Source organism: Hemicordylus capensis, chromosome 6 (genome assembly GCF_027244095.1).
Source record: "Hemicordylus capensis ecotype Gifberg chromosome 6, rHemCap1.1.pri, whole genome shotgun sequence".
In the NCBI taxonomy this organism is placed as follows: domain Eukaryota; kingdom Metazoa; phylum Chordata; class Lepidosauria; order Squamata; family Cordylidae; genus Hemicordylus; species Hemicordylus capensis.
In genome coordinates, this window is record NC_069662.1 from 51,256,341 (window position 1) to 51,276,125 (window position 19,785).

The 19,785-nt window shown below is 47.7% G+C and overlaps 1 protein-coding gene across 3 annotated transcripts in view; it reads right to left on the reverse strand.

Annotated features, from left to right (window-relative positions):
- LOC128330458 (uncharacterized) overlaps positions 1-19,785 on the reverse strand; it is an 86,744-nt gene that overhangs the window by 57,453 nt on the left and 9,506 nt on the right. Inside the window, exons 1-3 of one of the 3 annotated variants that reach the window (XM_053263401.1) lie at positions 19,174-19,192; positions 8,208-8,337; positions 2,712-3,206 (exon numbers count right to left, since the gene is read on the reverse strand). In XM_053263401.1, the coding sequence (XP_053119376.1) occupies positions 2,712-3,206; positions 8,208-8,236 (524 nt within the window). In that variant the 5' untranslated portion in view covers positions 8,237-8,337; positions 19,174-19,192. Of the gene's footprint in view, positions 1-2,711; positions 3,207-8,207; positions 8,338-8,473; positions 8,919-19,173; positions 19,193-19,785 lie in introns of those variants that run through there. The other 2 variants (XM_053263400.1, XM_053263402.1) reach the window with 2 other exon arrangements.

A 19,785-nucleotide genomic window follows, 5' to 3' on the forward strand; every position in this document is an offset into this window, starting at 1 on the left:
TGCCAGTTTAAGGGCAGGGAGATATCATCACGCACTGTCCCACCTTGCTGTGGGCTAGTGTGAAGCAATGCTGTAAACTTTACAGCAGCCTGCACACATGGTGAACTTTGGTTGGCATCTGATTAAAAAATCTCTGTTGATTAATCAGAGACCTAAGTAGTTACATCCACATAAATCTGGAAATGAATAAGACAATAGTTCTGGAAGAAAAGCATGGTGATTGTGATGCATTGCTTCTGTCAAGTGGAAACTATTTTAAAAGAGCAAGGTTGTGACCGGAGAGTTGGCTAAAGGGCTGGGACACAAAGGTATCAACATAGAACAGGAAGTGCAACGTGATTGTTGCATGGCATTCAGATGAAGGGTACACCAAACATTTGCCGTCCTCTCTGCAGGGGAGGCTCAGAGACCTCCACTCAGCTTGAGGAGAGCTGGTCTAGTTTGAGAAGAGTTGGTCTTGTGGTAGCAAGCGTGAATCGTCCCCTTTGCTAAGCAGAGTCTGCCCTGGTCTGCATTTGAATGGGAGACTACATGTGTGAGCACTGTAAGATATCTCCCTTAGGGGAAGGGGAAGAGCACTCACCTGCTTGCATACAGAGGGTTCCAAGTTCCCTCCCTGGCATCTCCAGATACGGCTGGGACAGACTCCAGCTTCCTATGTCCCTGTGTTCCTCTCACAAGTGCTTCTCTCCTGCCCCTGTTCCTCTTAAACTTACCTCTTGCCAATGGCGGTGCCAAGCATAGCTGCTGGTGTAGCCTTCATTAGCTAGCAAGAGCATGGGGAGAACCATGCTTTCGGAGAGATATAGTTTCCCAGTACTACTGGAAGTCTTGGGAAACTAAATTTCTTTGCTTTCCCCCCCCTGTTGGTACCTACCATGATGCAGCAGCAGCAGCAGCCCTCCTCACTGTTGCTGCAGTCTGCTTTAGTGGAAAAGGAAATGGGACAGCTGCAGTGGTACGGAGGCTGGGGGCTGAACTCTAAACTAGGCTTGGCCTAGTTTGGAAGCTTGGCTTCGTTTGGAAGCTCCAGGATTCATATTTCAAACTCTGCAGTTCTGAACTTTGCTCACCTCTAAGTTAGACCTTAATACAAATCTGGATGGTATGCCGGATTGCAAGACCATCTCAACCTGGTATTACCTAGTCTGGGCAAGTGATAAGAATAAAATAAGAGGTCTTCTGGATTTAGGACATGAAGGCAACAACCTTCCCTTGTTTGTCCCCCAGCAACTATTATTCAGAACATGGAGGTAACTGTCTATGAACATGGAGGTTCCATTAGCTTCACAGGCTAATAACCACTAACAGACTTCTCTTCCAATAATTTGCTAAGTACCCTTTTAAAGCAAGTTAAGCCATCAGCTTTCACCACAGCTTTTGGAAGTGAAGTTCTTATGTTATTTTAGGTATGTATGTATGCATGCATGCATGTGTATATGTGTGTGTGTATATATATATGTGTGTGTGTGCGTGTGTATACACACACACACACACACACACACAGAGTAAAGTTGTGCATTCAAGTCGATGTCGACTCCTGGCAACCACAGAGCCATGTGGTTTTCTTTGGTAAAATACAGGAGGGGTTTACCATTGCCATCTCCCACACAGTATGAAACACAACCAGAGGGGATTCGAACCAACAATCTGCAAGTTACCTCCCACTGTGCCATTAGGTCGCATATATCTGAAATAATTCAAAGCAGGTACCAACACAGACAGGGGCCCACTGGAAGACATTTTGCCCAGGGTTCCCTTTGAACCTGGAGTCAGCCCTGGTTTGAGCAATGGAGATGTCTATCGTAATGGGGCTTTTAAAAGACAAGGAGCTGAATGTCTTTAAGAGGTAAAGTGTGCCGTCGAATTGGTGTCGACTCCTGGTGCCCACAGAGTCCTGTGATTGTCTTTGGTAGAATAGAGGAGGGGTTTACCATTGCCTCCTCCTGCGCAGTATGAGACGATGCCTTTCAACATCTTCCTCTATTGCTGCTGCCCAATATAGGAGTTTCCCATAGTATGGGAAACATACCAGCGGGGATTCGAACCAGCAACCTCTGGCTTGCTAGTCAAGTCACTTCCCCGCTGCGCCTACAGAATGAAAATACATTTAGGACATGCTGCACTACAAAAGGCTCTTGAGAAGCATCCCAATAAAAACAACTCTTTTCATGGCTCAAAACAATGAACGGAGGCAGAGGAGCTCTTACCCCTGGACTTCGAGGCCTCCACACCCCTTGGGGGCTCCCAAATCCTCTTTAGTCTGTCCTGGGTGGTGTGGTTGTCGTGCCGCGCCAATGGCCCATGCTGCACTGGGCGGCCAAGTGTGATTGTAACCTGTGCCAGGTGCTTTAGAGACAGAGTGGGAAAAGAAATATGTGGGATGGGAATATATTAAGTTGCCTATTGAAACATTTCTGCTAATGCATATTCGCATAAATATACCTGTTAGGTATTCTTATATTCTTGTGAGTTCAGTTGCTGTTTGTGCCCTCAGGTACACACTTGTTAAAAATACTGTGTGTGTCATGGTGTCTGTGTGTGTTTGTGTATAGGGGGATGATGCTTAACTTGAAGTGGGGGGCAGGGCTCCAAAGGCCTTTAGGTCCAGGCTCCAAAATAACCTAGGTGCACCTCTGAAAGGAGGGACACCCTGACAGCTTCTGATGTGAAGCACAATCTGCATGCTAAAATGCCAGAAGGCGACTTACTCATCCGAAGTTTGCTCAGGGGCTGTAGAGCTGTATGATTCATCTTCTGGATCTGTCATAGACACCTTGTGTGAAGGCAAGAAAGGCTCTTCATCTTGAAGCTGCTGCTCTGGTACTTCCACCACAGTTGCAATCTGTTCCTCTGCCTGCTCATTTAGGTCTTGGGGTAAACTGTCTTCAGCCTGCTCATTTAGGTCTTGCGGTATACTGTATTCGGCCTGCTCATTTAGATCTTGCGGTATACTGTCTTCGGCCTGCTCATTTAGATCTTGCGGTATACTGTCTTCGGCCTGCTCATTTAGATCTTGCGGTATACTGTCTTCGGCCTGCTCATTTAGATCTTGCGGTATACTGTCTTCGGCCTGCTCATATAGATCTTGGGATTTGCTTTTCCCTGTTTGCTCCTTTTCGTCGTGGAATTTGTCGTCTCCAGCCTGGTTATTTAGATTTTGGAGTGTGTTGTCCACAGCCTGATTGTCTAGGCCTTGGGTTTTGCTGTAATGCAGGAAATAATAAGACCAGTCACAGATGTAGCTGAAAACATAATACCAATAATATGGTATTGCTAGGTAGCTGACCTTTACCACATCCACCCCTTGAGTCTGTGACGGAATGGACAGCCAAGTAGAAATAGTAATGCTAAACTAATATTGCCAATATTTATTGAGAACATTTCCTAATCTGCTCACAAAAAATTAAAAAGGCTATGTCTACATTGCACATTTAAATCAAATTCAGACTTGTTTTACAGTCATGGATTGGCTCTCAACATACAAACTGTAGGACAGTGAAAGGTCTAGGGATCAGTAGTAAGCTCTCACACAGTACTAAATTCCCAGGATTCTTTGTGGGAAAGCAGGATAGTACAGTTAAACTAGTTCGTTCCAACTGGTTTAAATGTATAGTAAAAGGAAAAGTAAAGTGTGCCATCGGGTCGGTGTCAACTCTTGGCACCCATAGAGCCCTGTGGTTTTCTTTGGGAGAATACAGGAGGGGTTTACCATTGCCTCTTCCCATGCAGTACGAGATGATGCCTTTCAGCATCTTCCTATATCGCTGCTGCCTGGTATAGGTACCAGCGGGGATATGAACTGGCAACCTCTGGCTTGCTAGTCAGGTCGTTTCCCTGCTGCACCATTAAGTGGCTAAATGTATAGTATAAAGGCTCTAATAAACTTTTAATGTTATTTTTTAAAGAAAAATTGACTTTTTAAACAATACAATATATATATTTAATTCTCCTAAATGTACCCGTCACTAATCCCATGTGTGGCAGCAATCGCGAGAGCAGCTGCCTGGGGATAGTGATGGGACAGGAGACAATGGTGGCAGCGGGCTGGTGTGGCCCAGCCACTGGTTGGCCAGAGGAGGCGGCAGTGGGCCAGCCTGGCCCGACCACCTGCGGGGAGGAGGCGGTGATGGCGGCAGGCCGGCCTGGCCCGGCCACCTGCCGGGAGGAGGAGGTGGCTGGAAGAGGAGGTAGGGGCAGGCTGGCCTGGCCCTGACCCAGCTGCCGGTCGGCCAGAGGAGGCGGGCTGACTTGGCCCATGTGGCCACCCGCCGGGAAGAGGCGGCGGCAGTGGTGGGCCAGCCTGGCCCTGGCCCGGCTGCCAGTCGGCCGGAGGAGGCTGCAGTGGGCCAGCCTGGCCCGGTCACCTGCCCACCAGGAGGAGGAGGAGGCTCGCCGGCTTTCTGGCCAGCCCGCAAGCCAGAAAGCGTGGGCTGGGGGGAGAGGAGGCGGACCGGCCTGCCGGCCTGCCAGAAGGTGTGTGTGGGGGGAACAGAAGTGGGGGAAGGGGGAGTGGCCAGCCAGAAAGCCGGGCATGCTGGTGTGGTGGTGTGGGGTGGGGACAGCAGCGGTGGGTGGGCTGGCACGAGGCACAGATGCTCTGCGCCCAGCCCAGCTAGTTATGGATTAAAATGCAATTCTAGTTATGATGCTGTCGGATGTAAGAGTTTTAGGGCAACATAACTTTGCTTTAGATAAGCATCAACAATAGCGGTGTGCATGAACCGTTTGATCCCAAACCAGATCGACAGTTCGAGGGGCTATGCTTGTAAAGGGGAATCCGGTGAGGATTCCCCTTTACAAGCAAAGGGGTGGGGTAATCCATGAAAATTTTTTAAAGGGCAGTCGGAGGGGGGCAGCAAGAGACCACCTTTAAAAGTAGATTGGTTCTTACCAGCCCTGCAACCGCCACCTCTCAAAGCACTCTCTCCAGCAATATGCTCATGCAGTTGCACAGTTTCAGCCTTCGTGCATCTGTTGAGGCTAGATCAGTGTCGCTACCACACAGGCGGGTTGCTGGAGGGAGTGCCACACACTTGGGCTGCTCCAGGGGGGCTTCAAGGAACAGTAAGAACCTTAATCTACCTGTAGCGGTGTTCTCTCTCCACCCCCTGGCCCTGCTTTAGAAGATTTTCAAAGATTCCTCCACTCTTTTGCTTGTAAAGGGGAATCCTATGCCCCTTTAAAGCATAGTCCTTCAAACTGCCAAACTGGTTTGGTGGAATGGACTAGACCGGCAGGACAGTTTGACCAAACCAGTTCATGGACCAGCAGTTAGATTTTAATTTGGTCCAAATTTGAACCGAATCACAAAATTCGGTTCGTGCACAACCCTTAGCAACAATGATGAAATATTTCAGCTTTCAATTTTTATACTGTTTTGCAATTCAAAAATTATATACATTTAACATCAAAATCTCAAAATCAAAAATATTGCAAATTCTGAATGTTATTTATTCTATATGCCTTTTGGAAGATAGTTTCTATTATGCTGGAGCCAAATGTTCTCCAGCAATCATTTCGGATATGAAAAGAGTACTTTTGGAGGAGGGGATTTTCCAAAAAGCTCCCCAAAGAGTACTGTTTTCACACTACTTCATGCTGTCCACAACCCAATCTGACTGCCACTGTGGTGCCATTTTTTGTTTGAAAAATACCCTTTCTTCCAGCAACAGCAATTATTGTCATCAGGCAGCCAGTTAAATCTGACTATGGGCTGGTTCAAACAATATGGCCCGGCAGCAAACATGAACAGGAAGGGGTATGCCAAAAGCACTCCCATTGGGAAGTCCTTCATAGATGTCTCTCAGTGCCCTCATATGAACATAGGAAACTGCCATATACTGAGTTAGACCATTGGTCTATCTAGCTCCGTATTGTCTTCACAGACTGGCAGCGGCTTCTCCAAGGTTGCAGGCAGGAATCTTTCTCAGCCCTATCTTGGAGAAGCCAAGGAGGGAACTTGAAACCTTTTGCTCTGCCCAGAGCGGCTCCATCCCCTGAGGGGACTATCTTCCAGTGCTCGCACTTCTAGTCTCCCATTCATATACAACCAGGGCAGACCCTGCTTAGCTAAGGGGGCAAGTCATGCTTGCTACCACAAGACCAGCTCTCCTCTCCTGTAACTCCTGGTGCTTCCCTTAATCCTCCTTCACTCCTTCCCTTAATCAAATGTGTATGCTATTTATCCTATGGCCCCTAAACACACACTCCAAACACTTGTTTAAACACATATTTGGAGTACATGTTTAGGGACCATTCAGATGAACAGCCCCCACATGCAAATAGGGGATATGCTGGAGGGTGTGAGGTTATTCATGGAGGAAATCCCAATGGGCATGGTCTTGATGCACCACTTCACTTCTGCTGCCAGGCCCTATTGATTGAACCAACCCTATGTGAAAGTGTTACAGATAGCACAGGTAATTCAGAATAAGGGCAATGCTTTCTGAACAGGCATTCTTCTTGCTCTGAATTCTCTTCAGTGACATTGGCTAGCTACGCAATGGCTGACTACAGGATGATATCACTGTCATAAGAAGCAAAGAGGAAAATGGTGTTGAAGCTCAACTGATAAGGTCTGTGAAGAAGCTCACAGTGGAGATTTCTTTGCTGATGCCTGAATGCCAACTATGGGGGTGGTGGTCTCAACGTGTGTCAGAGTGTGGTATACTCTGCCCTAGCAGAACATTGCTACAAAAATCAGGGAAAGGGCACCTCTTCCAAAAGATTTCTGGAAAGAGCTTAGCATTTCACAGCATTTTCTCCTCTCTACCTTTCCTGGGAGGAGTCAAGAGGCCAGGCCATCTCAGACATCATTCCACAATCATTTCTGGCATTAAGTGCTTGTGACTAACATGGATCCGGCCTCTGAATATTTAGTATGATCTATGTATCTATGTATGTATATATGTATGTAACAAATTTCTGTACTGCCCCATACTCACATCTCTGGGAGGTTTACAATTTTTAAAAGACCATTAAAATAAAATTAACACATTACAACAATTTAAAATTTAAAATATGTTAAAAGTGTTAACTATTAAAACTGTAAATCGAATTAAAAGCCTGGGTGAACAGATGTGTCTTGACTTGCCTTTTAAAAGTTGTCAGAGACGGGGAGGCTTTTATTTCAATCAATAAGCATTTGTTTCCCCAGCTATGAACTGAATTCAGGAATCCCACTGAAAATAAATCAACCTACTGACCATTGTTAGAAAACCTTTTGTATTTTTGATTGACCACTAGGCAGGAATTCACCTCACTGAAAACCTATCATATTTAGTGGGACAGCGACCAAATTGGCAAAAAGTGCATGGACACAGCGTGCAGCGAGATGGAAGGAGGGCCTCAAATAAATACTCAGCCCTGAGCTCGACTCCTAAAAAGGGTCTGGTGACCAGAGTCAGGATCATTGGCAGCTGCTGGGAACCTGCTACTGATCCCTGAGTCCACCTCTGTATGCACAGCTTTTGTGTGGTGAAGGCAGAGCAATTCTCACAGGACTCAACCAGACAGAAGGGGACCCATGGAGAGCAGTTTGCCAAGGGCCCCCTAAAACTTGGAGCCAACCCTGCTGGTGACCTACCAATCTGCACACAGACCATTAGCCATGTGTAGTGACCCACAAGGAGCCCAGTAAACTTTGTGTCTTTGCTTGCTGATGGCAAAATCAGGAAGATCGTTAAGCAACTGGCAGCAACTGGCATCTTTTTGCCAATAGAAAGGCTTGCAATGGCCCCTTCTACCACCTACCTTTGTGGCAGCCCCCACACTAGCCATGCCCCCTACATCAATGCTGGAAGTACATTGACGTGGGCGTGTAGCCAACAATGAGCCCGGAAATGCCACTGGTTGGTCTCTGCCAGCTGGTCAGGTGAGTACTTTGCTGGCTGGTGCTTCAGGGAGAGCAAAGAGTACCCAACCAGTGAACAAAGTGCTTGCATGACTAGCTGGGATGCTCTGGTGGCCCCTGGAGCCCTCACGACCCAGGGACATTTATCCCCCCTTATTTTACGGTCGCTATGCCACTGACTGGCAGTCCATAATACAAAGCTAATGAGTTCCAGTTGGCTTAGTGGGTCCCAAGTTGTACCAATTTGTTTAAAGTTCCACCATAAATCTTTGTGGTGCCACTTGGTAAACCTAGATAGGGGCATGTTGCTGTCCAAGAAACATCTCAGTGTTTGAGACAGAAAACCGGTTACCTGCCCGTGCTCTCCAGAGGGTTCTCCATCTTTCAGGAACTAAGGAGGGGAGTAGTCCTTCAGTATTAGCAGAGATGCCAGCCAAACCCCGAAGGTCAGAGGGAAAGGTGAAGGCCACATCAAGGGCTTGCTGGAGGTGAAAAACAAGCCATTATTCATTTCTGCTATTGCCCCTTCACCCACACCTACCCAGTAGAGGGAAAAAAATACAAAGCCACTGAAAGCATTATGTCTCCTTTTCTAATCTTCTCCCTGCCATTACTCACTTGCTACTGAGTTGCAGGGATTAGCAATCCTGTGGCGATGTCTGTGGGCCCAGAATGAAAAGCAGGCAAGGAGGAAGTACAGCTAGGATGACAAACTTGTACAAGGGGCGGTATTCAGGACTTCCATTTTTCCGAGGACCACAAAGACAATTCAAACGTTATGCTCAGCAGGGGGAGGGCCACAGGAGTTTGGGTGAAGCGGTTCTCCAGCACAGATGAAGGCGTAGCCCTCCCCCTCGCTAGGTTCTCTACCACTACCCTGATGGCAACTGTTGCATGAGGTTCCAGCCTGATGATGTCATAGAACAGAAGGTGACCGCAGCAGAGATCATGCTGTAGGAAATAACTTTCCAAACAGGTGAGAATCTCTCTCAACCAGTAGATTATCACTCTGAGGAAAACAGCCATCGGACCACAATACCATAGGGGACCAGCTGCAGCCTGGAAGAGAAACACACAAAGACTAGCCCCCAAACATTGATTGTATAGGGTCACTTACTTTCTGATAAGTTTATTCTCATCGCGGATTGGCAGCAAATGGCCAGCAGATGGCATTGTGAAATTACGCAGTGAGGAAGTACACCATCTGGTTCAGGAGTGGACAAGGGAAAGGAACCTGCAGTTTCAAACAGAGTCTGCAAACACCCTTGGTTAAATGCTTTGAACACTCAAAAACACTATACCAGTAGGGATGTACACAAAACCGGTTTGCCCGGTTCGGTTTGAATTTGAACCGGGTTTGAACCAGAAGGGGGTGGTTTGGTTTTGGTTTTGCTTAAACCTCCCCTTGGTTCGGTTTGAATTCGAACCGTTTTGAACCAGTTTGAACCAGTTTGGACATCCAAAAATAGGTAGGGTGGTAGCTGGCACCCAGGGGTACCTGCCACCCAAACCCCAAAGCAATCGGACACTCGTATGATTTTTTAATGAATTTTTGAAATTTATTTTAATTTTTTTCTCATAGGGTATAATGGGACTTGAACCAGCCCATTATTCCCTATTGTGGAACACCCATGGGTGCCAACAACCATGCAAACCCTGAAGCAATCTGACACCCCTATGATTTTTTAATGAATATTTGAAATATTTTTAATTATTTTTCTCATAGGGTATAATGGGACACAAACCAGCCCATATCCCCTATTGTGGAGCACCTAGGGGCACAAAACTGGGGTAGGTGGTAGACACCCAGGGGTGCCTACCACCCACAAAGTTCAAAGGCAATCGGACACTCCTCTGATTATTGGTGAATTTTAAAATTATTTTTGAATTCCTCATAGAGAATAATGAGGATTGCAGCAAATGTATAGCTTCATGTCGGGGAGAAAGGGGTGTCCTAGAGTGGAGTGTGGTGGGTGGTAGTGCCCAAGTGGGGCAAGGAAGCTATCAGAATTATTTGAAAGGAATTGGGCAAAGGGCTGATTTTTAAGTGATTTTTGAAGTTTATGTGTATTTAAGGATAGCAATGAGAGTGGATTCATGGTTTGTCATTGAAAATCTTATATGATACCAAAGAATCTACACTCAGAACAGAAACAACAAAACCCAGTACCCCATGGGTTAGCAACCCATGGTGGTGGTTGGCACCCTCTCTCTGGGCCACCCCAGCACCCCCCAAGTGCAGTTATGGGGCTGTTGAAACCTCCATTCTTCCCTATGGAGAAAAACCTTAAAGCCACTTGTGGGGTGCTGGGGTGGCCCAGAGTGAGTGGTGGTCTAGTGCAAAGAGGGTGCCAACCGCCCCCATGGGTTGCTAATTCGTGCAACAGCAAAAGCCATGAGGAACTGCTGTTCTGCTTATGAGCAGAAGTGATTTAATGCAGTTGGCTGCTGGAGGAGACCAGACACCTCTTGCCCTGGGTCAGAACCCACTGACACCATCTCTTATCCCTCTTTCCTCTTCCTTTCTCCCCTCCAACTCTCTGCCCCCTCATTTTCATTAATACTTTAAATAATAAATTTTAATGCAATAATTAATGTGCTGAAAATTGGCCTAAGTCCCCACACATCAAGTTGTGGTTGCTTCTGGCCCATCGGGGCATTCGAGTTGTATGCCCCTGGGATAGACGAAACGACAAAGTGTAGTTTGGTCTAACTTGATTGGTTCTTCATGAAGCCAGAAAAAGAAAGCAGGAAGCACTGAAATATAGGTGGTGATAAAGCCTGTAATGATGACATTTGGCCACAAGAGGGCATTCCTGCATAAGAGATGTAAGTGAAGTAGGGGTGTGCAGAACTGGTTAGGGTCAAACCAGTTTGGCCTGATTCGAGCGGCTTGATTGCCCTGCTTGTGAAAGGGAATTGCATCTCTTAAAATGGGTATGGGATTATGGGCAAGAAGGTATATTACCAGCTCTAGTGGCGGCAGCTCCCTGGTGGCGGCTCTGTGGCAGTAGCGGCTCTCGGCCTCACCGGCGCTCCCCCCACCCATGCACTGTGGGCCAGAGTGCTGTTAATTAGGGTTGTGCAATTCGGATTTTCTGTGTTTCGATTTGTAACCGAATCAAAACAGCCCTGTTTTGATTGGGATCCGAATCTGACCCATCCGAATCACCCCAAATTCGATTCGGATCCGAATCGTGGCTGATCTGAATCGAATCGATTCGGATTCTGGATCTGTCCTATTAATTTCCCCAGATTCCCAGCTTTCATTTTTTTTAAAAAGCTAAGCTCTAGCCCTTATAAAAGTGGAGTTATGGAGCAAAATGTGTGGTCACTATTTTTTAAGTGTTCGGATTCTTTGGTGTATAATAACTTTCACTCAATAAATCCTTATGAGGATTCATTACACACCTTCATTTCTTCTATTCATTTTGACTGACTTTTAGACAGTGCCAATTGTCAACTGCCATGTGCCAACTACAACCCACTCCCACCCACAAGGCAGTGAGGTACTACTCAGTTTAAGTTAAGTGCCTAATGGGTGGAGTCTACCACCCAAATTGCAGAGGAATTGGACAAAGGGCTGATTTTTGGTGAATTGTTGAAGGTTTAGTGTCTTTGAGGCAGATTTGGGGCATAAAGTGGGATCTGGGGTGGAACAGTGTGGTGAGGTGGTAGTGCCTAATGGGTGGAGGCTACCACCCAAATTATTATTATTATTTATTATTATTTCTCTTGTTTGCACAGTCAGACAGGTGTTATTGACTGGTTTGTTTTATCCAGACATCGAGTCCTTCCCAAGGACCTAGGATGGCTGAATTTTATTGTCAATGGTTATAGATATCGTCGCAGAATATAGGCTGTTCCCAGTAAAGCTGCTTTTTGTAATTGGCTGATGGTGATTTCTGTGGCCCCTATGGTGTTGAGGTGCTCTTCAAGGTCTTTTGGAACCGCACCCAGGGCGCCAATTACCACTGGGATTATTTTGGTCTTTTTCTGCCACAGCCTTTCAATTTCAATTTGTAGATCTTTGTATTTGGTGATTTTTTCTATTTCTTTTCTTCTATTCTGCTATCCCCTGGTATTGCTATGTCAATTATTTTAACTTGTTTTTCTTTCTTCTCGACTACAGTGATATCTGGTGTATTGTGTGGCAGATGTTTGTCTGTTTGTAGTCGGAAGTCCCATAATATTTTTACATCTTCATTTTCTTCAACTTTTTCAATTTTATGGTCCCACCAATTCTTGGCTACAGGTAGCTTGTATTTTTTGCAGATGTTCCAGTGTATCATCCCTGCTACCTTGTCATGCCTTTGTTTGTAGTCAGTCTGTGCGATCTTTTTACAACAGCTGATTAGGTGGTCCACTGTTTCATCCGCCTCTTTACAAAGGCGGCACTTGCTGTTTGTTGTGGATTTTTCGACATTTGCTCTTATTGCATTTGTTCTTAGTGCCTGTTCTTGTGCAGCCAGTATTAAACCCTCTGTTTCTTTCTTCAAGTTGCCATTCTTAAGCCATTGCCAGGTCTTGGTGATGTCTGATTTTCCACTTATATTGTGTAAATATTGAGCATGCAGGGGCTTATTTCTCCATTTTTCTGCTCGGTTGTTGACTTCTTCTTTCGTGTAGGCCTGCTTTCTTTCATTGGTGTTGAATAGTTTCGCATTATTGACCATTTGAAGTGCATCTTCTTCACTGTCCTTGATATATTCTTCAAGGCCTCTTTTCTCTTCCCCTACTGTTTGATGGACTTGCAGCATTCCTCTTCCACCTGAGCTGCGAGGGAGGTATAGCCTATCTACATCACTGCGGGGGTGCAGAGCATGATTGATGGTCATGATTTTCCTGGTCTTACGATCCAGCGTCTCTAGCTCTGCCTGGGTCCAGTCTATTATTCCTGCAGTGTATCTGATAACAGGTATAGCCCAGGTGTTTATGGCTTGTATGGTGTTCCCGCCATTGAGTTTGGACTTTAGGATTTTTCTAACTCTCCTGATGTATTCACTTCCAATTTTTCTTTTAACTTCAGTGTGTGCAACGTTGTTGTGATTATTTATTATTATTATTATTATTTCTTGTTTACACAGTCAGACAAGTGTTATTGACTGGCTTGTTTTATCCAGACATCGAGTCCTTCCCAAGGACCTGGGATGGCTGAATTTTATTGTCAATGTTGTTGCTGTTGTTATAGATATCGTCACAGAATATAGACTGTTCCCAGTAAAGCTGCTTTTTGTAATTGGCTGATGGTGATTTCTGTGGCCCCTTTGGTGGTGGTGGTGGTGTTATTTTTACATTTATATCCCGCTCTTCCTCCATGGAGCCCAGAGCGGTGTACTACATACTTGAGTTTCCCTTTCACAACAACCCTGTGAAGTAGGTTAGGCTGAGAGAGAAGTGACTGGCCCAGAGTTACCCAGCTAGTTTCATGGCTGAATGGGGATTTGAACTCGGGTCTCCCCGGTCCTCGTCCAGCACTCTAACCACTATACCACGCTTGCTCTCTAATTGCAGAGGGATTGGGCAAAGGGCTAGTTTTTGGTGAATAGTTGAAGGTTTAGTGTCTTTGAGGAAGATTTGGGTCATAAAGTGGGATCTGGGGTGGAAGAGTGTGGTGAGGTGGTAGTGCCTAATGGGTGGAGGCTACCACCCAAATTGCAGAGGGATTGGGCAAAGGGCTGGTTTTTGGTGAATAGTTGAAGTTTACTCATCTTTAAGGATTTTCCCTATAAGGTCTAATGGAGGTTTCAGCAGCCCCATACGTGCACTTGGAGGGTGCTGGGGTGGCCCAGAGTGAGTGGTGGTGTAGTGCACATAGGGTGCCAGCCACTCCCATGGGGTTGCTAACCCATGGGGTACAGGGTTCTGTTGTTTCTGAGGTGGTCTGAGTGTAGATTCTATGGTAGCAAATATGAGAGTGGATTCATGGTTTGTACTGAAAATCTCATTTGCTACCAGAGAATCTACACTCAGAACAGATTACTCAATGGAGAGGGGATGTTGGGCCATTAGAAAAATTCAAAAGCTGCATGGGCCCAACGAAAACAACACACAAGCAAGCTTTTGAATTCCCCCAAACTCTTTATCAGGCTGGATGTCAAGCAAAGCAAAAAGAAAGTGAGGAGAGGAGAGCTGGGCAAGTTGTCAGCAGAGCCCGAAGTCTACAATTTAACCCTCTCATGATGGAGGTGGAGTTTTAGCAGGAGTTGTGTAGTCGCAGGGCTGGATTAAGACGACATTAGGCCCACACCCACTGAAATTAATTTAGTCATCATCTCTCATTTCTGTCAATGCTGCTTGGTCATGATCACCTGACTTGATCTGGATCCTGCTCTTAGATGTGCACTTTGTGAGGCAGACCTAATGAAACCCGCACAGCTCCTCCAAAACTCCTTAAAAATGGTTACATGGCAGGCGCTGGGAATGGGTTTTTTTTTAATGGTGAAAGAAAATGTGAAGAAGAGCGGTGGAGACCTGGCATTAAAGGGAAGGGGGCGATTCTGAGATGGCGGGGACGTGGGGTGTTGTAGTGGTGGATGCCTCGTCTTCCTCGCTGGGGAGATGAGGCACTGTTCAGGGTGGGTGAGGCAATGGTGCTCCGGACCGTGCTCGGAAGGTCGCCTGGGTAAGAGCTGCCGCCGCCGTGCTTGCGCACCAGAGTGTAGCAGGTGTTCCTCCATCCTCTCTCACAACACATGCTTCCGTGCCCCCCTCCCAACTCCCCTTTGTGTGCCAATCATACCAGCCTGCCTTTGGGGCCACGCAGTTCACATGGTCCCACATGCTGACCGCGCGTAGCTGCGAGGCAAGCCAAGGCAGACCTCCTCCCTCCCTCGCTTAGCCTTCACCAACTTCATGATCCCGGCGAGAGGCTGTCCCCCCACCCCACCCGGCAAAGTCATAAAGGGGACCGCCGTCTTCCACCAGCGGTGCAGACCAGGGGGTTATAGGGGGCCGAGGGACCACGTCCCACCAATGTAAGAGGGAAACAGCGTTTCCTCTCAAGGTGCCTTGGCCGCAACAGGCAGCTGGTTTTAAATCGGTTGGGATCGGACACGAACCGTGCTGGGCATCAAATCCCCAGGATCACTTCATTCCAGTGCCATTCATCCAATGACCCTTTTGCATGAATGCACAAAATGGTATCTTGCATCTCCCCTGTAGCACGCCGCCTCCCTCTGCCACTTAGCCCTCCTTGGGACGTGTGCTTGCTCCCCCTCCCCTGAGGAAGGTCCACCTGCACTCCTTTTCTGCAAAGCCCGAGCCAAGGCAACCCTCTTCTCACCACAGCATGATCCCGGCCAGAGGTTCCACCCCCTGGCGAGCTCACAAAAGGGACCGCCGTCTTCCACCGGCGGTGCAGACCAGGAGGTTACAGGGGGCTGAGGGACCACAATGCCCCGCCAATGCAAGAGGGAAACAGCATTCCTTCTCAAGGCGCCTCAGCCGCACTAGGCAGCTGGGTTTCAATCAACCAACCTTGGGCTGCAAACAATGAGCATGCAAGAACCAGCAGCCCTTCAAGTGGCACCCATTGCCATACCTTTTACTCCATGTCCCCGCACAGCATACAGTTTGAAGCTGTAAAGACAGGGAATAAGATAGCTGTAGGAAGATCTCAGCAGCATGTGGAGGCAAGGCGGAAGCAGAGTCCCGCGCTTCTGTGATACTCCTCCTCTTCCTCTTCCATGCCATGTGCAAAATTGAGGAAGTGAGTGCCTTGATTGCAGGGTTTTGTTGGGGGGGGGGGGTTGATTCCCAGTCAGGGACTGGCACTCAACCCTTCGCGGACCAGCAGCGGTCCAGGGACTAGTGGTTGAGAAACTGGGAGTCCACACTCATCATGGGCTGTGTGTGTGCGTGTTTGTATGTATGGCTCTGAAAAAAGGTTATTGGTAACAAACACATACCAAAATCAACATATGCTCCACCACAGCCTCTGATTGATGCTGGCCCAAGGCACCAGTCCATCATCCCGGATCCGACAGTTTTGTGCATCCATGCCTGCATGTGTCAGCAGCACTAATGGGCAGACTTTGACACATTCTGTTTTTCTTTGGCCAGGGTGAGCTGACAGAGGTGATGCTACAGGTGGGGTGACCATGAGTCACTCACCCTCCACATCCAGCTCAGGATAGCCCAGCAGGAGGAGCCTGGCCTTGAGGCAGAGCAGCTGCTTCACCAAGCCAGCATCCAGGCATGCGTGATGGGGTGTCACCATGTCCCTGGCCATGGAGAACACCCTCTCACTCTGGACGCTGGATGGGAGGCAAGAGAGGAGCTGTCCTGGAACCATTGCCATTGCCAAGACCAGCCAAATGAACTTTCAGTCTCCATTGGACAGGTCACACTCCCCCAAGTTACAGTTCCTCGCCAAGGCGTGGCTGGCTGACTCTTGATCTTGCAGACACTGGAGCAAGAGAAAGGTGGAGTTCCTAGGGCCATCAACAGCCCTAGGGATGATTTGTCCAGACAGGCCAAGCTCACCCTGCCTCTCCCTAAGCATCTGCCTACCCTTCTCCCCTGCAATGGAAGTAGACTGCTATCTTGTGGTACTTCTCCACAAGAGCAGCCGTGGCGGCAGCAGGCCCTCCATGGGGGAGACCTCTACATTCCCTGGCCCTAGCCTCCTTGATGCCAAGTGCATCCATCACAACCAGGTGCAGAGTGTGTGCCATAGAGTATATGGACACAAAGTGCAGCTGGCGGGCTGTCCTCAGCACACAGGCACCATTGTCGGTGATCATGAAGCCTCAGCAAAGGTTTGGCCACCCAGACAGCCATTCCTCCACGTGGCACCCGATGACTGCCAACAGCTCATCCACCATGTGGTCTGTGCTCAACAGCTCCACATGCAGCATAGCCCAACTGGACTTCATTGCATGGGATGTGCTGGCCACACAACCAGCAGCAGATGTCATCCCCTCTCTCTCCTGCCCCCACCAGTGCACAGTGAGGGACAGGAAAGCAGCCTGCATCCCACCACAGCTGGCCCACACATCTGTAGTAAAGTGAAGACTGGTGTTGGGCCCTGCTGACTCCAGCATCCCCAACACAATCTCCCAGAATGCCCAGTACAGGGAGGGCACCACCCACCAACTGGAAGTGGTGTGTGAGGGGATCTGGTATTTGGGGGCAAGCAGCAGAGACAGAGGCAATTTTAAACTCCTTCCTTTTTGCTCCACCTCCCTTGTCACTCCCCACCGCCAATGCGGACAGAGCTGCCCTGACAAAACTAAGATTTGAATGAAAACTTGCCAGCCAGGAGAAAGACCACTAGCCAAATGGAAGGCACTTGCAGAAAACTAACCAGGAAGGGAAAAAACTGTAAACTGACCACTCAAAATGGCAGCCACCATGACATCAGAACAGTTGAACTGGTTCAAACTAGCTCGATTTGAACCGGTTGGAACCAAACTGGTTCTGCACACCCCTATCTCCAGGTATGGCTGAGAGGGACTTCTGCCTCAAACCTTGGAGACTCACTGCCAGTCTGTGTAGACAGTACTGAACTAGATGGACCAATGGCCTGACTCAGTATCAGACAGCTTCCTATATTCCTAGGACACTGGACACTTTGCATGAATCCTTATTCTGTAATGTTTCAATTATTATTCCAGAGATTATGATAGCATGCCTTAAAAAAAAAAAAAAATACAGAATAGAGAAAAATACAGAATCTCAATCCAACCTTACAAAAAGAATTGCAGAAGGGAGAATTCTCTTTTTCAAATATTGCAGTGTAAAAGATGCAATGTAAGGCATCTCAGCTAAGGACTATATTAGCACGGGCAGTCTCCAAAGACCTTATGTTTTGATTAAAGATGGAACAATCAGTATGTGAAGTTCCTTTGGAGTGTTTACGATGTTATGAAAAAGTGATACCAAAATAAAATACATTTATTTATTTAAAAACCCTATCAGCACTGTGTGCAGATTCATAATAATGGGTTGTAGAATTTTATTTTTTCCTCACTTATGTGCAATGGGAAGGTCATAATGGGGAGGAAAGATATATTGGAGGGGGAGGCAGGTCCCAGGATTCATTACTTGTTTTGTGTGAATCACCACGGAGGCTCAACCATCCTCTCAGGGTAGGAGAGCAAGAAGAGAGGCCTGAAGGGCCCATTCCTCCCAGCCATTCATGGCAGCATCTCACAAAGGAATGTGTGTGAAGAGTGCCATACTGAGAGAACCAGTGCCCCCATCAAGACCTGAGGGAACAACTCTGCCATCATCCGCTGACTCAAAGGAGTCTTTTTGGGACCTATTGGTCATAACGGAGCCCCCCACCGCAGCACAATCAGAACAAGCACTTGAAAAACTAGGCAAGGCCCCTTTAAGAACCAAAGCTTCCTTATGGAAGGGGCAGAACCAAGTCACCCTGTCTATAAAATCCAGCAGTCTGCTGAAACAACTTTCTGTCTCTGTCATTGTAACCCAGCTCCTGTATTTCCTATTAGATGTAGTTGAGGTCCTGACTTGTCCCCCCTGGAGCAATCCAAGGTTGGTGCATTCCTGATATGGACCTCGGAGAATACTGTGGCTGAGCCTGGAGCAGGATACTCAGGAAGGAACTACCTCGGGAGCATCTTCTCTCCCACACTGGGAAACTCCTTCCTGTTCTTTTTTGTCCCAGACTGGGGTTGCACAGCCTGGCCCGGATGAGCCTCAGACCACCTAACCCGATGACAACTGGTTTAACCTTTGGGGCCTGCCTCACCCGGGCCTCAGGAGCCATCTTTGAGCATCTCCTGGGGAAAAGAGCCCAAAATGCACTCAGCATAGAACGGTCAGGTGAGCTCCCTCCACCCACCCACCCAGGTTTGGCCCACCACAGAGCTCCAGGTATGCTATGAATGCTCCTATGTGGCCAGCCATCATGGGCATCTTGGGGGAGATTCCTTGAAAGAGATCAGGAATGCAGCACCACAGCCCAGAAGTGCTTGCCCCACAATCAAAACTTTCAATTTTTCCTCACAGAATTCAAAAAGAAGAATAGCACTTAAGACTCACTTTATCATCAAAACTCTGTCTGTAACTGGGAGAATCACTGTGGCATGTTGGCCAAGAGTCTGCATTTCCCATTTGGAAGCCCCTGCTTTGGATCTTGCCTATCCAAACATTTTGTGTTTCTGCCACAAACTCACAAGGAGAGCTTAGGCAAACCTCAATGCCTCAGTCATCCCATCTGTGATATGGTGCCCAATGAGGCTCACCTACCCTACAGGGCTGTTGTATGAGTTGCAACAAGACACAATAGTCAGGATTCTCCATTGCCTCTCAACAATTTCCCAGGGACCCAGTATTCTCCTCACCTTCATTCTCTTCCTCTTCTCACTCTTCCTTCTGGGCACTTTTACATCCAGTTCCTTAAATATTTCCCCCCCTTTTTTTTAGTTTCCTCCCAACAGACCTAGTGTCCTACCTTCACTAGGTTATGCAATGTTCAGTCAGCAACTCACAGCACAGGCCCATCTCAGGAAAGGCTGCTAGGCCAAGTAGAGATCAGGCCTAAGAAGAGGACAAGAATACAGTTTGGACAAGGACCAGAGAACTCCTGCAGAAAGGAATAACAGGAAAAGACCAAGGCCCCAGGAGATAAGCCAGCAGAGCCTGGATGCTGGACAAAGAGACTCAGACATTAGAAAACACAGCTAAACAGGCTATTGTACCAACAGCCATTCTGAGCCTCAGGAGGACTGAAATAGAGGCCTGTAGGTCTCCACCCTGTAGCTGGTCTCTTCAGCCCTTATTGGGTGCAGCTGGTTCAGGCTCTACTGCTGCTCTTGAGAAGACCCCTTCCTCACCAGTAGGTCTCTCCTGAGGGAGATGCTATGCTGCCATTTGAGTGCTTATTTTCCATTGCTGCAGATCGGACTGGGTCTGGTGGCATTGTTGCTCTTGGGGCTCAAGTTGGGATGGTGGCA